This window comes from Platalea leucorodia (assembly GCF_965183815.1).
Source record: "Platalea leucorodia genome assembly, chromosome: 6".
Lineage (NCBI taxonomy): Eukaryota > Metazoa > Chordata > Aves > Pelecaniformes > Threskiornithidae > Platalea > Platalea leucorodia.
The window spans coordinates 61220634-61248496 of record NC_138828.1 but is presented as its reverse complement, the minus strand read 5'-3'; the positions used below and the strand labels follow the sequence as shown (position 1 = coordinate 61248496).

The 27863-nt window shown below is 40.7% G+C and overlaps 1 protein-coding gene across 1 annotated transcript; it reads left to right on the top strand.

Annotated features, from left to right (window-relative positions):
* KLF3 (KLF transcription factor 3) lies at nt 1–27757 on the top strand. Its single transcript, XM_082315170.1, has 7 exons — nt 1–193; nt 4306–4342; nt 11170–11266; nt 16763–17258; nt 17723–17873; nt 22401–22561; nt 23725–27757. The coding sequence occupies exons 3-7, from the start codon at nt 11210–11212 to the stop codon at nt 23904–23906; spliced, it is 1047 nt and encodes a 348-aa protein (XP_082171296.1). The 5' UTR covers nt 1–193; nt 4306–4342; nt 11170–11209; the 3' UTR covers nt 23907–27757.
* The last annotated feature ends 106 nt before the right edge of the window (nt 27758–27863 follow it).

Below are 27863 nucleotides of genomic sequence, written 5' to 3'. Positions count from 1 at the left end.
GGAGGCAGGGCGGCGGGCGGGCAGCTCCTCCTCGCACACAGACCCGCAGCCACCGCCGAGGCGCCTCAGCCGCGGCGACGCGGGACACGCCGGCCTCGCGCCCCCGAGCGCCCCCAGCCCCCGCCACCCGCCGCGACCCCCGGCACTGCGGGAGCCGACGGAGGCCCGGCGCCCTCCGCACCGCCCGCCGAGCGTAAGTGTGAGGGCGGGGGGAGCCGGGCCGGGCTGCGCCGGCTGCGGGGCGGAGGTGCCGGCGGAGGAAAGTTTCCAGGCGCTGCGAGCGGCGCGGAGCAGGGGGCGGGACGCCGCCGCCGGCAGCCCGGGGAGCGGGAGCCGCGGCCGGGCCGGGGGCCGGCGGGGACAGGGCGTCCGGCTGGCCGCCGCCGCCGCCGCGGGGAGGGGGGGTGCGGGGGCGCACGGCAGGGCTCCCCCCGCGGGCCCGCGAAACTTCCTGCGTGGCCGGCGGGAGCGGGGCGGGGGGGCTGCCGCTCTCCGTCGCGCCCGCCCGGGCGGGCAGCGCACCTGTGTGGCCGGCGGCGCCGCTCGGGGCCGGGGCCGCCGCCGCCTCCCTCGCGGCGCCCTCCCCCGCCGGCCGCGCTCCCTGGCGGGGGCGCCTGCGGCCTCCCGCCCGCCCGCCCCTGGCGGGGGGGCCTGCGGCCTCCCGCCCGCCCCGCGGGGCCGCTGCCCCCGGCCTCCCGCCGGGCTGTGACCGGCTCGTCTTCGGTTGGAGGCTGAAGCGTCCTCGGGTGGCGCACGGGGTGTCGTGCCGGGCGAAGCCGAGGTGGGAAGTACAGCGGGTTCCCTCGGCTCGGAGGGCGGTGGGGGAGATGCCAGGGCGGGAGCTCGCCTCCTGGCAGCGTCCCACCGGTGGCGCGAAGCTGGTCGGCAGCGCCGTGTCCCCGGTTTAACTCCCGGTGGAGTCCAGGATGAGGCCGGCTCTCTCCTCGTGTTGTCGTCTAACCTTGGCACCGCTTAGCTGGGATGTAGGCGAAGTTAAAATGCGTAGAGCCTCGGACAGCTTGGCAGTTAAGTGCGGAGTTAGAAATAACGACCGTAATTGGCTTCCCTTTTCTGGATTTTTTTTTTTTTTTTTTTTTTTAAAGCCGAAGTGGGAATAGGAGTTATTTGCTTTGGGCCTTTGTCAGGTGAGCGCCCGGCACAGCTCGGGGAGCCCTGGCAAAGGAAGGTTCAGCCACAGGAGCCCGCGCTGGGGGATCGCAGCACCTAACCGGAGGCTGGGGGAAAGACCTATTTCAGAATAGCTCGAGTAGTCATTCAAGAACTATATGAAAAAAAAATCATTAAAGTTGCTTTCTGTACTCCCCTGGTGATTCGGGTACTGTACTTGCACTGTCTGCTGTGTTTTATTTGCTTCCTCGCCTTTGAAAATTCAGGAAGCGTCACTGTTTGGAGCTGAGCTCTGAAGGTTTTATTGTTGGGAAAAGCTGAATTTGGGTGGCTGATAGGAGAGCTTTGAAGACTTAACTTTATTTAAACTGATAAATGTTCATACCTGTATTGAAACCAAAGGATTACACGGCTGATCACTAATGATTTTTCCATAGAATACTTTAAAGATACACTGTCTTGATAATCGCATGAGGAGCTGCTTCTTGTGTGAGAGGAATTACATCTGGATTTGATAATCCTGCCTGACCCAGAAGAGATTTATTTCAAACTAACTTTCCTCTTGTATTTTTAAGAATATTTTGTCTAGTATCAAAATACAAAAAACCCAAAGCTGACTTAAGTGGCCTTTTTTATTTTTTCCCAAGCAGGCAAATACTTTTGTGTGTGGGTTTTTTTTTTCTCTCCTGTACACTCTCTTATAGATATGTTATAAACCACAAGGGAGACTGGGGGTAAGGGCAGGGGGAAAAAAAAAAAAAAAACACTAAATGGTCTCTCCCTTCTCTGAGAAACTGCTGAAAATTTCTTCTAAGTAGGAGAGCTGCAAGGGAGCCCTTAGGTGCTGTGAGGATTTGACCTAGGCAACACCTGTTTAGCCAAAAGCAAAAGTCTTCAGATAAATAATGATGTAAATGTGAGTGTGATTAGTCAAAGGCTCTGAGATAATAGAGATGGGAGTTATACAACCACCAGATTACTTACATTTCCAGATTCAGTATGAAGAAAGTAAGGAATTGATACTGTCTGCACAAAACCTACACCTACAGTTGCTGTGTAGATGCTGTACTAGCCGGTTGTCACCTCATGTGCCTTGTTAAACTTGAGCCATGAAACCCCGCAGCAATTATTAGTGTTACTGTGGTACTCATCCACATAGTTTGCCGTAACACATTCTCATTGGATAATACTAGATGTCCCACCCATGGTATATAAATAACCAATGCAAAGTATGTGAGAGAAGAGAGAGTATTTGAAACCACAGCTTTGAAGGAAAATTAATGTCGTTCTGTTGCATGACATCTAGACAAGATGTGCCTTTCCTCTGCCTCATGTCGTCAACTTCTTTCATTTATTCAGCTGGATATTTGTGTGCTTCAAAAATAAAAGCATTATATCCACGGAAAGTCAGGTCCTGCAATGAAGTCCGAGTGCATATGAAGCAGGGAGGTAGAAGGCTAAGCATGTGCTGGCCTCGAGGAGTGTTCTTGGGTGCACTGAGTGATGTTGGTCCTCAGCTGTTGAGCGGTACTGAACAAAAGGGAGGCAGTGTCCAGGAGCAGCTCCAGCTTTACGAATCACTCCTGCAATGGAGATCCCCCTAGCTCTGTCTGCGAAGAAGGTGCTTGCTATCAGGCTGGGCGCTGCCTCTTTGATGTCATGAAGCTGTAGCTCTGTTTAGCTGCTGGCATTCTGTAAATACAGTAATAAACCAACTGGTCCTAGGGAAGGTTTCAGCTAATCATCATGACCCGTGGTGTCTAAAAATCTCCTGCTCCCTTATGTTAAGGGAGCCTGTTTGTAAATAGGGCAGGTCCCCTGCATAAGGACAGTGTTTTTATTCACACCCAATGAACAAACACCTCCACCCACTGTTGTTGTTTTAAAAGACTCCAGCTGCTCATGAATATAGGGTCAGGGAGGGCCGCCTAAATGTTTCTCTGTGCTTTCTCCCCAGCGCAGCCAGCAGAGCTGTTTCCTGTTCTTTGTTTCAAGGCTGGGGTTTGCGTCACACATTCCAAGTGGCATATGTGGTGCTCTTTCCTGTTTCAGGCTGTTTTCTGGCCGATCGGGTAGCCTCGTCCAGGCCCCTTGTCACTGCCCCTCAACTCCCAATCCCCACCCAATGAGTTATCATGTCTCTACACACTCGCGATTGCTTAAGATGCCCGCGTTATGTCATAATGAGGTTTCCAAGTTAACCTTTAACACACGCCCTCCACTCCAGTGTATTTATGGGGGTGCACTGGAGAGCTTCGCTCCCTTCGCTGAAAACTTGTGCTCGAGTCTCCAGAAAGTTGTGAGCCAGTTTTCTGCGCTCGCTTGCTCATCAGCAGACCTGGAATAGCTCCATTAAAGTCGCGGAGTTACACTGGTGCAAAAAGAGTACAGTGAGAAGAGAATCCACATCTGTAGGCTCATGCTTGTAAGAGGGTTTTGGCTTCTGCCCTTACCCAACCTGTATGGCCCACCGTAAACACTTCGTATTTCCTGGTCTCAAAAGGAATAGATATTTTCCCCTTATACAAACTAGAAGATTCAGTGTCTTCCAGATGTAATACAGAAAATGAGGCACTGCTGGCTAACTTTTCTTTGGAATAAATAGGTATGGCTGTTCCACATTTTGCATTTTTGAAGGCATAAAAATAAATTTTTTACTACTGTTTTTGTATTTGTCTTCCCCCACCCTGTTGCACGCAGACATAGATAAACATCGAGAGGAAATTCAGAAAGAGAACATAAATCTTTCTGTCGCTTTGGATCTGACAGAAGAGGAGCTAAAGGACCCAAGCCAAACCTCATTGAAATCAAGAAAAAGACTTGCATTAGCTTCAGTGGGCTTTGAATCAGGCCCTGGATGAAAATGCAAGATGGAGTGTTTATTCTTCTCTGTCACTTATGGGCCGGAATATGTATGGTTTCTGTACACCCAGAAATACTTCCACCCTTCCATTTTACCCCTTTTCTATTTCACTAATTTTTAAGCATTTTTTGGTTCCTGCTGTTGCTCTTTTGGATGCTAAAAGTTAGCTGTTTGTGATCATTGCAGATATCTTTGAAGAAGTATCCGAAATACATGCTTTAAACTTCCTCTTTCAGGGCTTAATTGTATGTGAAAAATAATTTTTACTGAATTACGTGCACATCCTTACATCAACTTGTTTTTTGTCTGTTCAGAAATCCAGATAACAAGAAGTATTTGGCCACAGTTTTGGTAAGTTGTTTATTGATTATTTTCATTTGTTACTCTCAGTTGTTTTTACTTAGTTGTTTTTCTGTTGATTTTAGAATACCGTGGATGAGTTTATCCACTAGAACCCGATTAAATATCTTAATTCTGGTACTGTTAATTTGCACAGGATTTCAAACATATTTAATCTTTTTTCCCATGACAGAGGAAAAGTGTTGCATTTAACTGCATTTAGTATTGGAAACTGGTGTAGAATAAGTGCAGTAAAATTTGTGGTTCACACCTTTTTGTAGCCAGAAGTTCTACAAAATCAGGGACTGAGATTAAAATTATAATAGTTTTGTAAACCAACTTTTTAATATTAATTAACACCACTAACAGGAGGTCTTTGAGAGTTCTTTTATGCTGTCAGCATTGAAGCTTTGTGTTTTCATTCCGAGGCTAGTTGCTTCCAATCCAGAATATGAAGTTTGGCAGAGCTGATTTTTAGAAGAGATTTAACCCTTCCCTATTAAGCATTTGCTTAATGCCGAGGCTTCCTTTGAGGGTTTTGTAGCCATAGTGGGTATCTCCCAGGGGAAGGAAGTGTAAGTGTGGATCAGCCAAATGGAAAGATAAAGCTCTAACAGGTTTTTAATAGTAAACTTAAGTCAGAATGGAAAAAAAACAAAACGCGTGGTCTGCCTATCATGCAGTCAGCGTGTGTTACCAACAGACTAACTTGATCCGTGAAGGCACGACAGACTTTCCACTTTTAAAGAGTCTAAGCTGCTTTGATCAAGGTCTCATTTGTACCCACTACACTATCCAGCTCTTCTCCCTGTTTGTTTTCTTTTCCACTTCCGTAGGTACACAGAAGTTCATCGGCATTTGCCCTGTATTCAAATCTTCATTCAAATTAATCATTTAGCCTATTATTCATAAATGTACACTTCCTTTCTTTAGGATTAGATTTTTTTTTCCTTCTTCATACTATCACAAATGTTGAATCTCTGTTTCATATGTTTCGTGAAATAGTAGAACTCTATGTAAGAGAACAGTATTTTCTGTCATTCTTCCCTCATAATAAAAAGATAGGATTTCTATTTCTCCTTTTAAATTATCTTAAAAATTAACCTCTTAAGAAAAACACAACAAAAAAAAACAAAGTTCAGTGTGGAAGGGAAAGATTATCATACCATTCCACATACCTCACTTGTTTTCGAAAGTCTGATCTTTTATCCTTACTAGACTGTTTCTCCTTCTAAGAAGTAGCTTGAGACAGGAAACCAGACAACAGTCTGCCCTGATAAGGGAGAATATTGTCTAATGGAGGTGCCTCAAGAGCTTTTCTTTCTCTCTTCCTTAGGTTCAGTAAATGTAGAACGGAAGGTTGAACAGGGTTTACGTGGGCTCCATTTTTCCTTGGTAGAGATGACATTTTCTTAACGAGCACTGCAAGTACTTTTTCACCCCAAATTTTTACATACAAGAAAGCCATTGCCAGGCATGTGGCTTCAAAGAGCCTGCAACAGTATTATCATAAATTTAATGGAAATACTGATTAGTCTGCTACACAGCTGATGAATTATTATGTCAATGCAGTTCTAAGTCAAAGTGATGTCAGCAAAGTTAGGACGCACAAGCTGTGCAAAAAACCAGATTTTTCAGCCTGCTTGCAGTTCTGAAAAGAGGAAGGTAAAAGATTTTCAAGTCAATAAAAAGCAAAAATAGTCTGAGATACTAAATAACAGAATCCTGTAGAAATAATTCTTTTTCTTCATGCCAATCAAGTAAAACTTTCAGCAGAAAATTTTTACCCAGGTACCATTTTCTTTTTACACAATATCCGAACTTTTTCAACAGTTACTACAATTTCCCGGTGGAAATCCAGTGAATAAACAAAGACAGAAGGCTGTCAATCAGTAAAATGGTTTTCTTGGTGTACTAGTTCTTCATGATTCTCCCCCCGCTCTGTTCTTCAGGGACTGGCTGCTCCGGTCCCTTCCCCCAGCACCGTGTCTGGGCCGTCGCTCCTTCCCCTGCTCTTGCTTGCTTTGAGTCTGACTGCTGTGCTGAGCTGGAGAGTTTCTTTGCCTGCTGCTATTTTGGGGCCCAGTGCAGTTAAGCGCTTGCTTACTTCCCATTAAAGTTAATGGAACTTTAGAAACACTTTTTTGCTGACTCAGGTCTTGATGAGCAACTGGTAGAGTAAGTGCAAACACATCTTGTTAGTAGTCCTGGAAAACTCTTTTTCGACCCTCTCCAGGGAATCCTGCTCTCAGAAACTGGTTTTTCTCTGTCAAGCTCTCTTTCAAGGTTCCACTGAAGAAGACTTCTCACCCAGGTTCAGAAAACCTCCCCACTCTTTGGATTTCGTCAGTGGAGAGTCTTCTGACATTATCACTTCTCCTTAGTATCAGGGGAAGTTTGACTCGAGGCTCACAGAAGAAGTGATAGTTTCAGAGCAGCAGCCTAAGTCCCAAAGGGCTTGGACTGAAGAGCTTTGGCCACATGACTTAAGTTGGCTGCTAGATACCAACAGTGCTGCAAGAGCTGCAGTGTCTTTGTGGAGGGCACTCATGCAGTGCTAATTTAGCAAATATCATTACGTTATTCTGTAATTATACCAACAATAACAATCATACCTTGAAGCTTCTAGACAAAGCCTCACTGTACCACAGGGCAGCATTCCTTGCTTCCCCCAGGCACAAAGATTGAGAAAGCAAACCCCCGTGCGTGGTTTCATGCAGGGTGAAGAGAGGCAAAATTTGTGGTCACCACCCCCCTGCTCACAACAAGAGTATCTGTCAGGTCACTGACGGCTCTTCCAGGTATATAATGAGAGCAAAGGCTCTGTGTTAGAGGGAGGCTTTGTAGTTGTTGGATGTGCGCAGTCAAAACTGGCTCTCCACCCCACCCCTTCCTTTCATAACAGGTCTGCAGAGTTGATGGACCTTGAAGGTAGATGTACTGAGCTGCTGGGAGTAGCTGCAATGCGGTTGCTCTTCTCCAGCTGCTCTGCAGTGCAGATGTGTAGTCTGGGTGCATTCTTTAACTGCTTTGCTTATTTCATTTAGGGTAAATAATCTGTTCAAGTCCTTGTTGTCAGAATACAGGTTAGGTACCTTTAAGCTTTCATTTACTTTTAATTATGTCTCTGAAACAGTAAACCTTACCTGTCAGGAAGTTAATATCGAAAAGTCTCCAATCCTGACAAGATGGTGAGCTCTACCAGTGATGACCTTCCCTTCTGGAAGGGATACTTTGCTGCATATTGGATCATAAGGGCAGAGCGTGTATGTTTTCTGGCTTGCTGTCTTCACTGGACTTCAGATAGGAGAATACTGAGGGACTTTTCCTGGACTTTACCTTGCACCTGTCCTTATTTGCATACAAAACCCAATTGCTTCATTTGTCTTTCTGAAATACAGGGTGTGAGCAAAATCTTATCAAAAGCCATGTCCTGTTTGGACAAGTTGGACTGACTTGGCAGAGATCCACAGGGTGGAGTGAATGGGAGGAGGCAAGAAAGTAAAACTGGGTGGCTTGTTAGCAGAAAAAGAGAGGGAGAGCAGAAAAAAGAGAGGGTGGAATGTTTGCCTGCCGGATTGTAGTTAATTATTTAGTTTCGGATTACATGCATTTTGAATTCTTCTAGCCCACATGAAAAAAACCCTTTAATGCAAAGTAGTTTATCTAATAACGTGAAAGACAAAGGCCCTTATTTTTTAATATGCTTAATATGAATATATTGTTGTCTCCTCACTGTTTTTTCCAGGGTACCTCAGGAATGAGAGACAGTATTTTGATTTTCCAGAAATGAGTTGTATTTACTAAACAATTTGTGGGCTTTCAAACAAGTGCATTATGAAATCAGTGTGTAAAGTAGAACGCAACTGTTTTTTCATTCCTCTGTAATAGTACCAGATAAGGCTGTTTACCTTCCCTGTTGCCCCCTTCTCAAATGTTTAGGAGAGAGAGATTGGGAGGTTTTGAGTTAGTAGGCATGATTTTACAAATAGACCAGGAAAAACTACTGACTTCTTACTAGAAGTAGCGTGCTTTATTTGGGTGTGAGTGTGCATGTATGTATTTTGTTTGAGAATGTGGTCCAAGCAATCAGTTTAGAACATTATTCTTAAATACAAAGCTAATTGTTTTGTGAGTTTATTTGCAGCCTTAGGAAAGTGTCCTTCTGAGCTAAATTTTAAATGCCAGACCCAAAGCTGATTTATATTGACTCTATAGCAGCTCTGTCAGTGTCCACCAAATAAGAATCTGACCCTGTAATCTGGACCAACAGGACCAAGCATTATATATTGATAATTTTCCTTTCTTGAAAATTGGTTTCCAGTCACTCTCAAATGGGGAAAAGAAACCTACCACTTACGAATAACATGTGATAAAGAAGTGCTCAATTTCTGTGCTATGATGCAGCAATAAAAGTAGCGTTTTCCTCTGCTGTTCTTAGATGACTGCACCTGAGAAAGTCTGAGAATTACTTTTCACTTTTATTCAGGGCATTACACTTTCTGTTGCCTATGTCAGTCTAATTCCTGCACAGTAATTTAGAGCCCTCTCAGGAAACACTCAAACGTATAGCATGACACGTGAAATGTGTGTCAAGTGTCTTTAACACACTTTCTTGAAGTAAAAGGTGAAAAGGAGTAACTCTTAAACTGAATAAAATCCAATTTTAAACAACAAAAGTGACAAAAGGAGTCGCCTGGGAGTGTGACTGCTTGCTTAGAACATACTCTTTCTCCCCCCACCCTCTCCTCTCTCCTCTCTCTCCTCTCTCTCCTCTTTCTTTTCTCTTCTCCTTCTTTCTTTCTTTTCCTTCACTTCCTTCTCTTCCTTCTCTAAAGTACAAATTGGTGTGTCACTTCATCTATGCACATCTAAACTAAAAATTGAAAGTTTCTGGAAACCGGAAAGCAAGTAGTTCCAAATTCTTATGTATGAGGTCTGAGATGCTACATTTTACTCTAAACATTTTTTATGTCTAAAAGTATAACTTTTTTTCTGTTTTCACAGTGCATATATATGTGTGGGAACATGTGTGAGTGATGCATAGATACACAAATATATATTTAATGCATAGGTATGTAGATAGATTTCTGGGCAGACAGTCTTCTGAAACGTTAGTTCTAGCTATGTGAAATGTTAAAAACCTGAAAAAGATAACCATTCAAAGCAAAATAGTATAGTTAATAACCTTCTCACAAACATACTTAAAGTATTTAAAAAATTATCACAACTTTTAGCAAATAGTGCCATCTTGCACAACCACTTCTAAAATAAAACTACATGCTAAGTTTAAACTGGAAATTGCATTGAGCTGCTCTATTTGTTTCCCTTTTCTTTGTGATTTGGCTTTGTCAGGCCTTTGACTTTTGTAAGACGAATTGTGAAGATACTTTAATTTACTTTTGTCACTTGTTTGTTTCCATTATTCAAAATGTATACTCTTGTAATATATTTCCAGAAGTCTTTAAGCTTTATTCATATCCCTGAATAATTATAGACAGACTTGTAACAACTGATGCCATCTTTCTCTGGAAGCTCTTAACAAATTTTTATCTATAAACACACGTGATAGTTAATTGTGAGATTGCTCATTAGTGTAGGCTTATTCGAATTGTTTTAATTTGAGCAGGCACGTCTTAAAATTTTCATGTAAATTTCTGGGAGAATTTTCCAGCCCCAACTACAAATCTTTTGTTGAGCCTTTAGCCTACTTCCTCAGGGTGAGATTGTCTGGATGGTGTAGTCTGGCTGTATTCGTTTCTTTCCAGTGCCATCTACTGGTCAAAATTGAATTTGTGTAAAATTTTTTTGTCCTCGCATCTTAATAGAAGTCATACCACTTCCAGGCAGGGCTGTGCACTGTACAGTGTATGGTCAGAACTTGGTCCTTTAACATCAGTCATATAATGTATGGCCTCAAGCGATTGATGAAAGCTTGCCAACATCTAAATGTCATTGAGAACAACTTTCCTTTGCTTCTCTTGTTTTTTACTCTCTACCCTTATGGCTTACCCCAGAAGAGTTATCTCCTCCTTTTCTTCACAGCATCTTTCCAAGTTGACCGTGGCAAATGTGTGGTATGATAGTTAAGTTATGACATCCTTTATGCTAAATACTTTTATTTCAGGCAGTTTGAGATAAGCTAGAATTGGATAAGTGAGATTGAACACTCTGTAGAAAAAACAACTGAAGCTGCACAGAATACAACCAGATTTTTTGAAGTGCTGTTCTTTGCGCAGTTAGCACAAATTGTTATTGAATTGTCACTAAATCTGTTATCTCATGGAAATAACTAATGTCTTTTTTTATGTTAAGTCATTGCAGCATGTTGAATGTACCACTCCAAATTAGTTCTGGATTTTAATCTTTCTTTTGCATTGATTTCAATGTCACTGTATGTGAAAGTTTCAACTTTTCTATCAGGACAAGAGATATTCTCTCCAGAATCAGTTCACTGTATTATCAGCTAAACAAGATTATTCTGAAGTTATAATGCTGATGAGAAATGCATAGTCTAAACTGTGTATTAGTGTTTACACACTAATGACAGCTAGTGAAAGTGACAATTTTGTGATCTTGGTATGCTGACAGGCACAATTAAAATCCAAATTAACTTTCATTAAAGTGAGCAGATGTCCCTTTGTTTCAACAGCAATTGGAAAAGAATAAACTTACAATAATACAAATATTTAAATGAAGCCTAGTCAAATATTTAAGAAGCCATGTTAGAAATGGATAAATATTCACATTAATTTGACAAAATAGTAAGTTCTTCACAGTTCAGAAAGTTGATTAGAGGGTTTCCTGTGGCTTTCTAACACCTTGTCTTTCCCCTGCAGGCCAGGACATCAGGGGCATCAGAATAGGTGAATAAAAAAGATGCTAATGTTTGACCCAGTCCCTATCAAGCAAGAAGCCATGGAGCCTGTTTCAGTGGTAAGACTTTTAAAATATTTTAGCCTTTGTGATGACTCTGTAGTTTTTCCATTTTTAAATTCATACCAAGTTTTCTGTAAGCTTTGGACTAGCCTAGGAAAGGCTGTGAAGTTATATTTTGTTTTTAGGGCAATCAAATTTACATTCTAGGAAAACTTTTTCTGTAGTTTATGAATTTATTGCCCCTAAATGACCTTCCCCATTACCTCTGCTGGTGCTCCCATCCCCAGAGCAGAGGAGAGAACATGCAAGTACTCCTCAGCCACTGCAGTGCAAATATGATCTCATATCAGCTCATGCTGCTGATGGAGGTGGGTTGAAATTAAGTTGCCAGACTTCACGGTGAAGTGGCAAGTGCCTGTCGTTTCGGTGTCACGCCTTTGAACTAAATGAACAGCTGCTCACCATCCCCTTTTCTGCTTCTCTCTTGGTCTTGAAAACATGTGCTGGGGCTAACTCTGCGCTCTAAACAGCAGAAAATTAATCCTGACAAAAAAGTAATGGCTTTTTGCTGGGTAAGCCGGGTGCATTACCTTACCACATGAACAGATGAGAACCAGGGCAGCAGAGGAGGAATGGGGGAAAAAAGGTGAAGGGGAGACTTTTCTTTTCGATTGGGTTAATTTTACATCAACTTGGTGTATAGGGTCATCTGAGAGAAGAGTCTGATAAGCAAGAGCAGCAGGAGCGTGTAGCTGGGAGGGGGACAGTGGGAATTGTGATGATTTAGGCTGCCAGGGAAATAGGGCCTTAGGAAGCAGTTTCATGTATACTTCACCTATTCCACCGCAGGCTGCTGCTGAAAGGGAAGGTTCAGGCTTTTCTCCCTTCTTTCCAGCTTTGTGTCTCCTTTGTATGACGCGAAGCAGTTGTGTGGCCACAGAATGATTTGGATCCTTTGGATCATCAGCTCATCGAATGGTCAGAATTGCTAACCAACCAAAAATACCCTCATTTTTTGGTCAGATCAGGAAGCTGATCTGACTCGTTCTGCAGCTGCTCAATGTGGGGAGGACAAGACCGCCCCTTTCAGCAGTAGCCTGCAATAAGATCAGATTAAGTGTAACATAAAACCACACCCTTAGAAAGGCTGATCAATTAAAAGGGTGAAGTCAGTGTGCATAAATTAGAGTGCATTAAACTCATGCTCTGAATGGCATCTTTCAGTGAAAAGTTTGCTTCCTGTTTTATTTAAAATGTGGATTAATTGTCATCAATTTAAATGCATCTGTAAGCAGTCTGATTTCTTCAGCGTATTAATAACACTTCTTGAGAGTTAAATTTATATGCATTTTAAAATTACAGTTTGACTTTTATGGGGTTTATTTACTTGAGAGCAATGATAGAAAAATAATTGATCTATCACTGAGGGTGTAAGTAGGACAAATTCCAATATTTGGGTGAAGAAAGAACCTTAGTATTGGCCAGCCTGTCTGTCACGTCAATCACAATTATTGCATAACCTTATTAAGATTAGTGGTGATGATCTACGATTATCAAATGATACCTAATAGTGTCGATCAAAGGCAGAAAATGGGCCACTTCTACAATACAAGTGTCATTACACGAATAACAGAAAATCACTATAGAGACACTGAGGGTGTGGTGAGAAAGCTTTTTGGTGTATTAGCTACTATTTGGATTAAATCCTATTCATCCTCTTACATTATACTGATTTGAGAAATAGTGTAAGTAGGTAAGCAGGTTCTTCACCTGTTTCTGTTTTTCCAAGAGGCTGGCTAAATTTTTAAGTTAAATTCATAGGGTTATGTAGTTTATACAAGACTTGGTGAATTGCTTAAAAATCTGTTCACCTGTACAACAAAGAAGATGTTTCACTGTGGCAGCATAACAGAATTTAGCAAATGAAATCAGATTAGTGCTTGATAATGTCCCCTTGTGGAAGCAGCAGTCTTCTGGGTGGTGATAGGTGTGCTTGTGACATATTGGGCCAGACTTTATTCTTGACAGATTGTCAAGAGAAAAAGCATGGTGATTCTTCTTTTGGATTTATTGATAGCCACATGGATATGACTCAAAAATATTAGAAGTTCCTTTGATGTGTTTTCCAGTTTCTTTGTGGCTTCAGTGCTCTGGCTTTTATTATGGACAAAATGCAAGGGAAGGTAAATGAATTGCTTTGTAAGGCCCAAAGAGGTGAAGTGATGATATCAAACAAAAAAAGAGCTAAATGGAGACTGTAAAGGAATACACGTCGAAATACAATCCTGCATCTTTATAGTGATACACTGTAGTGACATACCATTCTTTCTACGCAGGGATATTTTGGAAAGCAGAACTTATAGGAAAGTGGGAATTTTTTATTTTTATTTTTTTTTTAATTCAAGTCAGACTAAACTCCTACATACACTGTTAATTCCCACAGTAGAAATCCAAGGAAAACGTATCAGCTGAAATATTTTAGGAAAACAGAGCAGTGATATCTGGTTTTCCATTGTTCCACCAGAATACTTCGCATAAGTTCTAGGACAGGTGGGAAAAGACTGCTCTTGGAGGCTGTGAAGTACATTCCTGCTTCCTGCAGTTGTGGCATTTAGAAAGCCAAACAGTGGTAACTGGGCTTTTATTTTTGTTTGTTTGCTATTGTTAATGCTCCGTATTTACAGAGAGAGAGACTGTGAAGTCTTCCTTATTCTCCCATCCCATATCCCGCAAGGGGTACTGTCTGCTTCCCTGGCAAAGAAAGGGAAAGTGACTTACCGAATTTGAAGGCAGTGGTTCGTATCAACCTAATGGCAATTGCTGTGTCCCGGGGAGCTAGAAACTGAAACTTTGCTATGCTAAAAGATACAGGAAGCCTAACTTCAGAACCAGGAGATAGATCTGACTGTGACTTACTCCAAACGAACAGGGTTTCAACCACACTTCATTGATAGTGAAGCAAAACTGTTTTCCACCAGAGCGTCTGTTTGACAGCAGATACTCTCCTTTTCGTTGTCCTAGCATCCTTCTCAACTTTTTCACACTTTTTCTTCCCAGTACAGATCATTTGTAGCACCACATTTTTCTATCACAACTTCATCTGCAGTTCAGATAGAAACGTAGCAATTAAAATCGCAGAAGGAAGAAAAGTTTAGAAAAATGTTTCAGCTTCCTCAAACTGCTAGAAAAAATAGCTGATGTTAAATCTGTGCTAGCTTAATTACAACAATAAAAACCTTCTATGCAAAATAATGCAAGGCATATGGGGTGAAATACCAAGTCACTAAAATAATCACTTCTTAAAAACATCATTATTTTCTTCCTAATTCTTGGAAAGTATTTCTTGCTTGCCTAAATGTATTTTACTTAACTTTTCCAGTTTACAGTTCTCTGTGCAACGTTTTCATAGTTTGGTATTTTTTCAGCACACACCTGGTGTTACTTGAAGAGTTTAAAGAGGATAACTCTTCATACAGAAAGGTTACAGCTTGGAGATGCTCCGTTCTTTAATAGACTCATTGACCAAAAACATTCCCTAAGCTTTAAATTGCATAGTCTTTTCCCTTTCTAGTATTCTTGCAATGGAAGAAATGTTCGTAGGTAGTGACCTTGTGATCATCCCTGACAAATCTGCAGCACTATAAACACACTGATGCTTAGTGGTGGAACATAGACAGTTTGTTGAAGCTGAGTAGACTTCATACTGTAAACCAATAACAGCGATTTTAACAGAAGTACTTAATATCTCTTATGTGTTTAAATTTTGATTTTTTGCCTATGGCCATAACATGATCAGATTCAGTAGGTATTAAATATCGTTAAATATTAAACTCTGTCAATATTCAGTGGCCTTCATCACTTAGAATGCTAATAATTTCGTCGCTTGACTCAGCAGTGGTGGCAAATCTACAGAACTTGTTTTAGCCAGCACTGCTTGCGATAATAGCATTTTAATAGAATTCTGAGGAACCAATTACCATTGAAGGTGAACGTTTTTATAGATTGAATTTGTAAGAATAGTCATAAAGAGAGTAAATAAAGTTTCAGAGGTTTTAATGTAATATTTACTGTTTGAAGATTAATCACCATTGTGTATGCTGCTTTATGCGAGTATTTTACGGAATAGGTGACTCAGCTTTGTTGTTTTATCACAGTGCTATGAATGCAGCAAGAAAATTTAATATTTTCTAAACTCACTGTTTCAAACGGTAACTGAAAAGAAGAAAAATACATTCATGACATTTTGCAAAAATACTTTTAGTTAACGTTGACATTTAAAATCAACTAACTGTCCCTTACAGGGAAGACAGAGGTAAGAAACCGGGAAGATGTATTGCTAGAAGTTTTCACCCCAAGAAAAAAATAATTGAAATGTCATGGAAATTATTGTATAAAAATACAATAGTTTTATACTTCTAATCTGTTTCATTTTTTACCATTTTGAACATTTTTTAGTCCCACTCATCAAAGTCTTTTTGGTGCCAAAGAATTCAGCAGTTCTTTAATATTACTGTGAAACTGCTTAGCCTTAATGTGAAGTTTTACTTATCTAGAATCCAAAAATAGCATTTTATTTAAAAAAATTTACAATATCTAGGGGCTGAACAACTATGTGGATTGCATTTCCTATGTCTGCTATGTTAGAACATCACATCGGTTACCATTTTAAGTTACCTGTTAGTAAACAACCTCAGTTTTCAACACTTTTTAAATGCAAAATTGATCTGGATAGTTGTTTAATAATACTATACTCTGGAATGAATGTTAATACTTCTTGGTTTACAAAAATTATTTCTACTAAAATGTGGAGATGGTCATGTAGGTCAAGATTAGCTTTAGGTTTTATATGATCTTGTAATGCGAACTGCTAGCTACCACTAACAGGAATATTCTTCCAACACACCAAATGTCTATCCTTGTACTAGTTTTCCAAAATCAGACTGGCTAGTTAGCTGCTTTATTTCTCAAAAAAAAAGAGGTTTAGAAATTACCTTTTGCACTCTTTGAGTTTCTCACCCATTGCTCATATAGTTCAGCTGTGTATTTTTTATTGCTTTTAGGGTTCAGATACATAATTTCTTGCTTTAGTGATGATTGTTTTCCAATTCCTTAAGTGGTTGATGGGGACCCATTACTTGCAATTTTAAGTCCAGTTTAACTCCCCTCTTGCTTGACTTCATGTTCTTCAGTATATAGTTATATGCTGGGCATAGCACCATCTGTCTCCCAGGTCAGTTAAGTAATGTGCAGCTTAGTATATGAAAAGCAGTTTTTAAGGGAAAAAGAGTTGAATAAGCCTTGAAGATGTGTTTTCATCATCTGTTTTACATTGCTTCTGAAACAGTTAGTGAATCAGTACTTGAATAAGTTCCTTTGAGTGAAATCTTAGGCTTTATTTAATTCACTTTTATTTAGAAAGTACATTAATGTGCTTTCTTGAAACGTCTTCATTTTGCCTCAGTTTTATTAGCCGCCTTTCTTTTTCAGCAGTAATTGTGTGTGTGTTGATTTATTATTTGATTTTCTTTATTTTTTTCCCCCTCCTTCTGACAGTCATACCCGTCCAATTACATGGACCACATGAAGCCAAACAAGTACAGCGTCATTTATTCTACACCAAGTATGTTGCACAATAAATTCTACTCAAACCCCGAAGGACTATCAAATGGAATCCAGATGGAGCCAGTAGACCTTACGGTGAACAAACGGAGCTCACCATCTTCAACTGGAAGTTCTCCTTCCCCCCTGAAATTTCAGACTGTGCATAGGAGAACTTCACCTGGATTGACTCTGTCCTCACCCAGCTCACCTCTCAGTAAATTCACACCGTCACCCCCAGGAGTACAGCCTATCTCCATGCCAATAACAATCCCACCTGTAATGGCCGCTGCTCTTTCACGCCACGGACTGAGAAGCCCTGGAATACTCCCGGTTATACAGCCTGTTGTGGTTCAGCCGGTTCCTTTTATGTATGCTCCCCATCTTCAGCAGCCCATCATGGTGTCCACAGTTCTTGCAGATGAGATGGAAACTCCTAGTAGCATGCAAGGTTGGTGTTGTCAGAGTGTCTTTTTTATGTCATCTCATCCTGGGTAAATAACAGTCTATCCAAGCACTTTTTTGTGTGTTTTTTGCATTTTAGGGAATGGAACATAATTCCTGTTCTTCTAAAATACGCATGCATAGAATTTACTGTGTAAATATTTTACCAAACTTACCAAGGTCATATTCGGTTCTGATTTATACCTGCATAAAGCCGTTTATCTAGTGAGTCTTGGACTGATAAAAATGTTGGACTGATGAAAATGAATAGAATTGTTTTGAATCATAGTTCATCAGGAGATAGATAGACTAAAACTGGAAGATTTTGTATTTTAACACAAATTGCTGTACTAAATATAGAGCTGAGGGATTTCTTTTGTTTAACTATAGATTTCTACGTATATTTTTTATTTCCATAACTCTCCATATTTTTGATGTGTTGCCTTCCCTCTCCTACCCTCCTCCACACAGTGCCTGTCATTGAGTCTTATGAGAAGCCTACACTGAAGAAAACAATCAAAGTAGAGCCAGGAAGTGAACCATCGAAGACTGACTTCTATCCTGAACAAATGTCACCTCCAGTGATGACCTCATTGTCTCCCCAGCAAGTAATGTTGCAAGAGTAAGTAGCTAACAATAGTCCCAAGATCAGCAGAAGAACGAAAAGCAATTCATTGCAGCAGTTACCAATTTTGAGGAGTGAGAGGGAGTGTTGCTGTGCTTTAGAACATGTGATAGAATACAGAAAAACATCCTGCTCCCCACTGCCACTGTGAAATGTGATTTCAACTTTTTTTTTTTCCGTCTTTAGCAGTATAGGAGTTGATACATATTTATACATCGCAACCACGTAGATCTGCCATTTATATAATGCGTTTTTAAAGTAATGCTAGTCCCAGTCCTACAATTTACTGAAAGTAGGACTCCCAATAAGCCGGTGATACCTGTTTATGTAAAACCAGCAGCAAACTGGAAAGATATTTCATACCGATCTGTGTATTGATGTTACCTAAAATACCTTTCTTTAAAAAGATTCACGTGACTTTCTTTTCTGGGAGGACCTCTTTGTATTTTAAAAAATTTTGGCTCCTTGGTGGAAAGAACCCCCTCAGGCCTATCTACAAGTACTGTATATATCCAGTGAAATTCCATGTTTACCTGAGGCCATTGTTCCGTGGTTGGTTTTTTTGGCAGCTCAAGTAGTTCCTGAAGCTCGCTTCCCTCCCAGGCAGTTGTTTCCACCCCAGTACCAACTCACTGTGCTGGTGCAGCTGTCGCTAGGGCCACTGCATGAACTGAATCACAGATCTAATTGCGTTTAAAACAGTCCTGTTTGGAGAAGGCAGAGCAAGGGCTAGAAAGAAGAGGTTAAGTCTGAGGCAGCTTTAGGTCTGGAGCTTTGGGCACCCTTCCATTTCCCGCTTTCCTACAGAAAATTCTGTCAACTTAGCAAAATCAGGGAATGGCCCGCAGCCGGCTCATCCTTCAGCAGGCAGTGCTCTGGGCAGGCATGCAGGCTGCCGGCAGGGCTCTGGCAGGAGCTGAAGCTGGGAACCGAGCTGGGCTCACGGTACCTGACCTCAGAATCCATTCCTGCCCTTTCTCCCTGCTCACCGTCGCCCTCCAAGCAGTTGTACGAGACCTCACCTCCTAGGGTGACGAAGAAGGGCTCCAAGCCAGACTCCCCAAACCAGTGTGTGAGCGCAGGGTGATGCAGAAAGAGAGGGAAAGCATGGGACAGGCGGTCTTCTGCATTTCCTTCGGAAGGCAGCCTCTTCCTCCTGCTCACGACTGTTCCCAGGTTAGAAGGCGCACTGCAGCTCCAGGGCTTACTACACTCTGCACAGCCTTCTTGTGGCACCCCTCCTCGTTTTCAAGTCTCTTAACCAGCTTAGATGCAGCTTCTAGACTGCAGGCTCTTTGCAATTAACTAATTGCCAGCTAGCTTTTATAAACTATATGCTGTTTATTTAAAAATAACCTTATATGTTGTATTGTAATAAACATATAATAAAATAGTAAACGTCTGTGTTTACTAAATGGTTACTAATTTTCCATAATGGACCTGCCACACAAGGGAGTCAGGTCTGTATGTACTTGGAACTAACTCCTGCTAGGTCAGGACTGTCAAATGGTTCAGTTTACTTTTGTTCTTTGTTAGGCCTCTTTTAACAAGAGCAAACCAGTAAGTGCTGTTCCTGGCCAATACCACACCCTTCCCCCAGGGCTGACACTTCTGCAGACTTGTCACCTGCATTAGTGATTTGCATTAATTATTTCCCAATGAGTTCGACTTCCACAGGAAACCCATCCGCTCAGCAAAAAATATAAATTTTGGTATAACGTGTAGGTAGCACTGCCACAAAAAACATTTGAATAGTCCATCTTTCCAAAGCATCTCCTCTGCTTGCCCATGCAGAGCGTTATGTTTATGGAGACCCTGTCCTCACATTGTAATGGCTTAAATTGCTTCCTAGCTGTCTTGTAGAGCTGCAGTTCTTGCTCTTTCCTAAAGCCAGCCCTTTCAAGTTAACATTGTGCTATATCCGCAACAAGAAGTTTGCAAGTGGTAGTTTTTATCTTTCTATCACTTCAGAAAACACATAGACAGATCACACAAGTTACAAGATGAGAGACCTAGACCTTTATAAAATTTCCTTTTGTCTCACAGCTTCATCAGCCTCTGTCTTTGTGTTATGAGCTATAGTTAGGCAATGATTTTTTTATCATTTTTCATACGTTCCAACTGCCCAAATTGCACTATTCAGATACGTAAGCTACATTAAAGGGGCATAGGAAACCTTCAGTCTCTCTTTTAAGTGACTGATTTTGCATTAGTGTTAGTTTTTGGCATACGCGTTATATATATATATATAATGTTGGTGGAATTTCTGTAGGGATTGCTGGACTTTCTAGTATGTCTGATAATCGATGTAACTATGCAGTTATTTCTAAAATCAAACTTGAGGTAATAATCTCTGACCAAATATAAGAAGGTTCATTAACGCTCTATTTTCATGTGAGTGCAAGTGTCAAAGTCTAACTCATGCTGTCAACATAGCATGGTCTGTTGGTAAAGAAGGTGAAAAAGCTGTTGAAATTTTAACATGACTTTTGGAAGGTGCTTATCTATTAAAGAAAGACATTTCAATGGTTAGCCTTAACGTGAATTTGTATCTGGTTGTGTAAGAGGGAACGAAAGAATTAGGGCTGTACTATTATAATTGGCACTTACTTAATATTTACCTCTGATTTTTGACACTGCCTTAAGCATTTTCTAAAACTGCCACTCCCTACCTGATGATGGATAACATTCTGTAGTCTTGCCAGCCTCCTTCCCTCTAAAGGGAAAATGAGACACAGATGAATTCTCAGCGCCTTTTTTACACACTCTTAGATTGAAAACCATCACAAACGGTGTACAGCCAATACCCTTTTTCTCCCTTTTTCCAGATGTTACCATGTCCGCGACTAGCCTCCACGCATAGGGATTTAAACCAAGTTTGCTTGCTGTGCTAAGCCAGAGCTTCTCCAAAAAGACTAGCATGCAACAGCGTTAAAACTGAGCATTGCTTTAGTGAAGCATTTCTTTGGAAGCTAAAAGCCTGCCTTTCTTCTTTGAGAGTATGTACATCTGTGTCTAACATCAGCATCTGGGGTGTCCTGCCATTACGATATTTTTAGCTAGATTTAATGTGTACTTGAAGAGTACATCACTCAGCAGTCTCAGAAACACCCAAGAAAGAGAATTTGGCTCCCCATTTCAAGCTTGTAACTCTAATAAAAGAATTAATAACAAAATTAAACTTTGCCCGCATTGGTAATTCCCATCCTGCTGCTGTGGAGAGTAATAGAAAATTTTTTTCTTGTTAAACCACACACAAGATTTTCTTTGCTGTGCCTCATAAGACTTTTTATATTTGGTTTTAACCAAAGGACCTTTAGCACATGCCCTTTATTTTGCTGAGAGAAGTAGGTATTCAGTGTTTCTGAAAATTAGGCCGTAAAGGAACTTGGTTTAAGTAACTAATATAAGCTAGTGTTACGAAACGTAATTCGATCAGTAAAGAAATGTGAAATACAGTAACTGAGAAAAGACAGGAGTTCTAGAAAGCTTACTTCCGTCACATGGAGGAGCTGGTTTTGCAACCAGGAATGCTACCTGCACGTTATATACTAAGTCTCAGTTAAGAGCTAAAAAATATATTAAAATCACTGATACAGATCTGCTAACGGGTTGAAAAATGCAACTTTGTGAGGTTGCAAGATTTGTAACGCCACTTACCTTTTTGACGAACATACTTATTTCCTTTTTCTAACATTGACATGGAAGAAAGAATCAAGGTTGTTCCCAATTTTACAGTAGGGGTGTTGTTCAAACCTAAATATCCAAAGTCAGTGACACCTTTCAAGAAGCTCAGTGTGTTTTCACATGCATGAATGTTTATGGTTTTGTTTGTTACAGAAGTCCATGCGTAGTTAGTACATGTCTTACCTGCACTGTACCTGTGGGCTTCAAAAGCAAAAAATTATGTTTATGAAGGTGGAGGGACAACTTCAGACATCCTGTGGGTGTGCCACACAGGCTAAACTCTACTTTTAGGAATTGACGTCAGCGGTATAGGGAGGCCGCACCCTCCTGCCAGCACCAAACAGGAAATTCTTAATTACTCTCTAAAGGAGTGGCTGGAACAATAAAGATTGAGTTCTGCTTTGAAACGCTAAAGATACAATTTCTTTAATAATATGGAATAGCTGTTCCCAATTACAAGCATATTAGTTACATTTGAAGGAAGAATTGTGAACAAATACAAGAAAAGTTCGCTATGAACGCAGAGTTTGAGAAATCTGGGTTTGACTGTGAAAAACAGGAATTTGAAGGGGGGGTTTCCTTTGTAAGTATAAAAAAAGCTAGGGATTAGTAAAAATGGCTACATCGTGCCACAAAATGAGTAAACATTTAAAAATATTGCTGCTAGAATACACAAAATTTGCTAAACCGTCTTGAATTTTTCGACATGCATGTAATGTTGTTCTTTCTGCCAAGAGACAGAGTGGTAGTGAATAAAGGTCTCTGTCATGAATCATATTAGCTGAGGTTTGCTGTGCAAAATGTTTTTCATTTTTAACATTCAGTTTGACTTTGCAGGAATCACCCTTCAGTTATAGTTCAGCCAGGAAAGAGACCTTTACCTGTGGAGTCTCCGGACACGCAAAGGAAACGCAGAATACATCGATGTGATTATGAAGGCTGCAACAAAGTCTACACTAAAAGCTCCCATCTGAAAGCTCACAGAAGAACCCATACAGGTTTGAGCGTTGCTATGCTTTTCTTTCATCAAGTCTATGGTAAAACAGTAGACTAAGCTTTTAGTTTGTGCTAATGGCCAGGTGACCACAGGTGTAAATAACCAAATGACGGAAGTTAGATCTGGCATTGTTCTGAGTATAATTATACGCTGAGCAAAAGACAGAGGATGTAGCAGGAAAAACCCACAACAGGAGGCTGTAAGCCAAAGCAGGATCACGGTGTATGCTGGTATGCTTTACATTCACTGGCTCTTCGCTCATTTTCTGTCCAGTTGCTTGCAGATTACTCACTCCGCACACCCTGTAAACACCAAATCAGTTCAAATTGCACTAGCTCACCTCTTACATCACTGTTAAATTTGACTGAGACTTCCATGGGAGTAGCCCATTTGCAAAAGTCTGGATGGTGTGCCAAATACAAACACATCTGCTTCATGTGGACATGCTAATCACTGGGCTCTTTTCTGAGTGAGTGTTCCAATAAACATGTCCCCATCTCTGTTCTCCACAGAAATGTTCATTTTGGCATGCTGAATGAATATATGTACATCCAAGGTTTTTACAAAGAGATGGGACACTTAGGTAAAATGGAGCCCAGTTCAGGTCTGTCTTACGTCTCTATACAAGCCAGCCCTTTACCTGTTGGGCAGCATAATGGTGTTAAGGAGAAGGAGGATCACGTATGAGAAAGTGACGATGGAGCGAGTTTTTAAGTTGAGCTACTTGTGACAGTGGTGCCAGCTATTTATACTACAGTAACTTTTAAGATGTCACCACAAGATTTCTACGTGCTAAGCTGAACGGTAACACCAGTCCTTTCCTCCAACTAATCTAACAGGGTCCTGGTTTTGAACATTCTTGAACAAATGCTTAAACATTCACATTTCTGGTCTTGATGAGACAAAACAAGTGCTAATATGGCACAGAGAAGAACAGAGAGACAACAAAAAAATCAGTTGTGGCAGGAAACAATTTTTTGATCTGTTAACTTCGACTACACGTTTTCTAGCGCAGAGTACTCTGCAGCCTGGTCCCGTTTGGGGGCTTTATGAGTAAGCATCGAAGTACTTGCTGAAATTGGACAAAGCAAGAGGATAAATCTGTCAAATATTTAACTGATGTGTTTGTGTCTTAAATCCCGACTTCTGTGTTTCTTTTTCCAGGTGAAAAACCATACAAATGCACTTGGGAGGGATGCACATGGAAGTTTGCTCGTTCTGATGAACTAACGCGGCATTTCCGCAAGCATACAGGAATCAAACCTTTTCAGTGCCCAGACTGTGACCGTAGCTTTTCACGTTCGGACCATCTTGCTCTTCACAGAAAACGCCACATGCTAGTCTGAATGTCTTCTGTCCCCGACGTCTGTCACACTTTTTTTTTTTTTCACACATGCATTTTAATTTGGATTCAGCTGGTCTGAATCTCTGAGTTTATACCATTAAAAGCTTACGTATGGTCAGTAACAGATGTTATCTAACCCTTCTATGTCCTTGCCACGGGTCAGACCTAAAGAATGTGAACGCTTTTTTTTTTTTCCCGGGGGATGCTAAGCAAACCCTTTCTACAGACAGTATGTTTAATGTATTCCATTGTGAATAAGGGAATTTGTAAACTAACAGCTCTTGTTGGTTTCCTCATATAATCAACCCAGCATATACCGATAAAGTAGTAAATGTTACTGAATATCCAAAATGCTAGTCCTTGCCAGAGACTTTTATTTATGTGCCCTGTAAGGGATACACTCTCATTTTATGCTCAACAATGCAATGAATGGACTCTCCCAACTGTGTTGATTTCTGCAATATGGTTAATACAACAGTTTTAGAAAGGCACCTGATTCAGAAGTCTCCTCTGCCCGACCAGTGAATAACACTGTAGAAATAAATCTAAGCAATATAATTACTTTACAGAAAGATTGAGTCATGGTATGATATACCCCAGTCAAGAAGAAAAATTGGCAGGAATTGGTCTATACATAATATTGTGCATCTAAACCAGTGTCCTCTGTCCTCTGTATTATAGTGTAGTGTATATATATCCTTGTTTTTATTGCATAATGCCCTGGTGGATTTGTTAAATGAAGACCTTGTGTGACACTCTATGTCTGGTTTCTGTGCAAGTGTATGGATGGAACACACATGGTACTCTCCTATGACATGGCATTAAATGATATTAATAGAAACCTACCACACCTCATTTCAGGGATATAGAGTATCCCTCTGCAATCACTCCCCTACATTTCCTCTACTCTAGATATTTTTTCTTTTTGCTGTACCTCAGAAAATAGCAATCATTATGTTAAAAATGCTCCAAACTGTATTGTTCTGAGTGCCATTTTAATACACTACAGTATTTAAAATTATTAGTCCACAATATTTTTACAAGAACATGGCATCAGATATGAAGCGCTTCTGATGATAAATTGAGTCGTGTATCTGTTTTGGATAAAAACATATACAAAGTCATCCATTTGATAACTCTGATTTGTGACTGGTAGTCTCTCAGCGCTAGGCAGCCTAGGCTTTCCTGTGGGTATGTCTATTGCATTAAAATACCACATCAGCAAGTCTTAACTCCCATGTCAGCTAGCAAACACAACTCAATAGATAAACTGAATTCAAGCAACCTGCAGTTGACCCTAGAAATGTTCCTGTCTCTGGGAGCTTGCGGAAAGGGAGGTTTCTGTCTTTATTAGCCGGCAGACTTTGTGGCACTGCAAGGAAACAAGATGTATTTCTCTAAGCTCTCGTGTACCAGGTGCATTTTTTTCCATTCCCCTACGTAAGGTAAACACCATTCCCTGCAAATTAAACATACTGAAGTCAGCTTTTCCTTTCTCCTGGAAAAATCCACTGGAAAATGGAGGGGTGAGGGGAGGAGGAGTTTCATAAAACTCTCCAGGAGGAGGCAGGTGGAGCGTCCATCTGCAGGTGGGTATATTTGAGTTTATGGGGCAGGTAGGTTGTGCTGCCAGATCCCGCAGAGTCCAGCAGCAAACTGAAACCACCTTGCAGATGCAAGAGTTTGAGTGCAAAGAGCCTTCCCTTGGTGAGAGAGTTTACCAGCTGTTCCGCTGACTTCCACACACCCACAGAATTGGAGGAGAGGATCTGCACTTCTTGGAGAAAGATGCTCCTGCAGCAATTGCTGTGAAATGCAAAGTAATGTTGCAGTTGTGTAACAAATCTTGCATGTGGGAATATGGAACCGGCAATTTGAGGAATAGAGCCCTGAATGCGTGCTCTACAAAGGGGAGAATGGGGATTTGCAGAGCAGGGCTGGGAACGTTGCTGCAAAGCTTTTGTGAGGAAGATCCGTGTGCTCTGTCACAGCACCATACGTCCTCACCACTTCGCCAGGACTGGGGGCAGTTGCACCAGATTTGTCTTCGTGTCGCTGACTCCCATCTGCTTATCTATGGAGCTGAAAAACCTGGGAGATAAATCCGTCTTTTTTTGATCGGCTGGGTTGTTGCTAATGTTGAGGAACTTGCAGGGAAGAGAATGATATTAATAAGCACTGTTCTAGAATGTAGATTTTTGTTGGATTTTTTTATTTTCGGCAGTAGCGATACCATGTGGAGTCAGAACTGGCCGCCTTCCTTAGGCGCTAGGTTTTAATGGCAGTGCCGTAAACGCAGACACGTCACTGACTGGGAGGCTGTGTGGAGCCCCTGTAGCCCCCGTCACAAGCTACAGACATCTAGTATCCTGGGATGAAAACAGTTCTCCATCATGTTCTAGGGAAAAAAAGCAGATGAGATCCTATAAAAATAAGCAGCTTAATGGCAACTGATGCCATTTTAGCTTAAAAAATGCAAATGCATAAAATTTGGAATGCTTAAGGAACATTTCTTTCCAGTGCTCTGTTTCTCTTTCAAGGCTTTCACAAAATGTTTTCTTTAATGTATTGGTTTTCTTAAACTAGAAATCTAAAATCAAATACCCTAAGAGCAGAACTTCTTTGTAACTAAGCATTACTTTGGAGAATTTAATCTAGGTTATTTACCATGTTCATTCATTAGCCTATCTACCTTTTTCCTGAAAATATTTACGCTAATGGTGGGGACAAATGCAGTGAAGATGCAATAGAACTTCTAAGTACCTTTATCCACGTGCCTTGTGATTTAGGACAACACAAATCTAAATATTATAAGTATTTGAGATTATTTCATGCAAATGCCTTGTTTATAGGATTTTTCACTTGTGTCTGTGGTGTCTTTTTTATGGAATGTCAAACAAGTCACAAACACGCATCTTTCAGCTGAAAATGTGAATTTACATCTTAACTGGCTCATTGACTCATTGTAGCAAACTTTGATTTGAGGGGTACCTTGTAGTTTTTAAATATACACAACTAAATACTTTTAAAAAGCCAGTCCTTCCATCTTTGCCCTAAAGAGAAGCCAGTTTAGATATAAAGATACCAAACCCTAATCCTGCAGAACGTGTATATTTAAAAAAAAACCTTTTTCACTAGCAGTTGCCCTGTGCGGTGTGTAACAGGTAATACTGTTTTACTAAAATGTGCCTGTTTAAGCCATTCGATTATAATGAATTCCTAGTTTCTAAGACAATCTCAAAATGCTAAGCAGGTGTTGCTGGGTGTGGTTTTATTTAAATATACACCACCATTCTGCAGTGATATTTCCAATGCCACATCTTGTCCAAATATGTTGTTGTCTCTGTCAAGATTAGCAACACGTAGATGAATACAAATCCTTTCTATGAAAAATGACAAAGCATTTTACATATCTTAAGAGGGCTACACCAGTTTTCATTCTATTTTACAGATATTAGCACTTTTTCTTAATGTACTTTAAATATTAGAGGGTCAAAATAATCTTTGTGCTTAGCATCTCTCCCCTGCAAGAATAGCAGGGATATTATATTTACTTTAATACTTGTGTAAACTATGCAGAAATTTTTTAATAAAATGTAATATATTTTATAAGCTAATAAAACTGAATGGGTAATTAAAGGTTTCTAGCGTACATTACTATAACTTGCAAATATGGAGACATTTTGGTAATCTTTTCTTACTGAAGATGTGAATGTTTAATGTACTTTCACTGTTTCTACTTTGGTAGTCCAATGGGAATTCAGTAATGACGTTTTGTCATGTCAAACTGTGAACATAAATTTGTACTGTACAGTCCTCATCCTATATTTAGTATACAGTGCGTATGTATTATACTTGTTAATAAAACCCTCAGAATGTTGTTTGTGGTCATGTCATCATACGCTGTACGACGAAGAGCAATGGCGCAGGTGCAAGGGTCGGGGCTATGCCCAGGGAT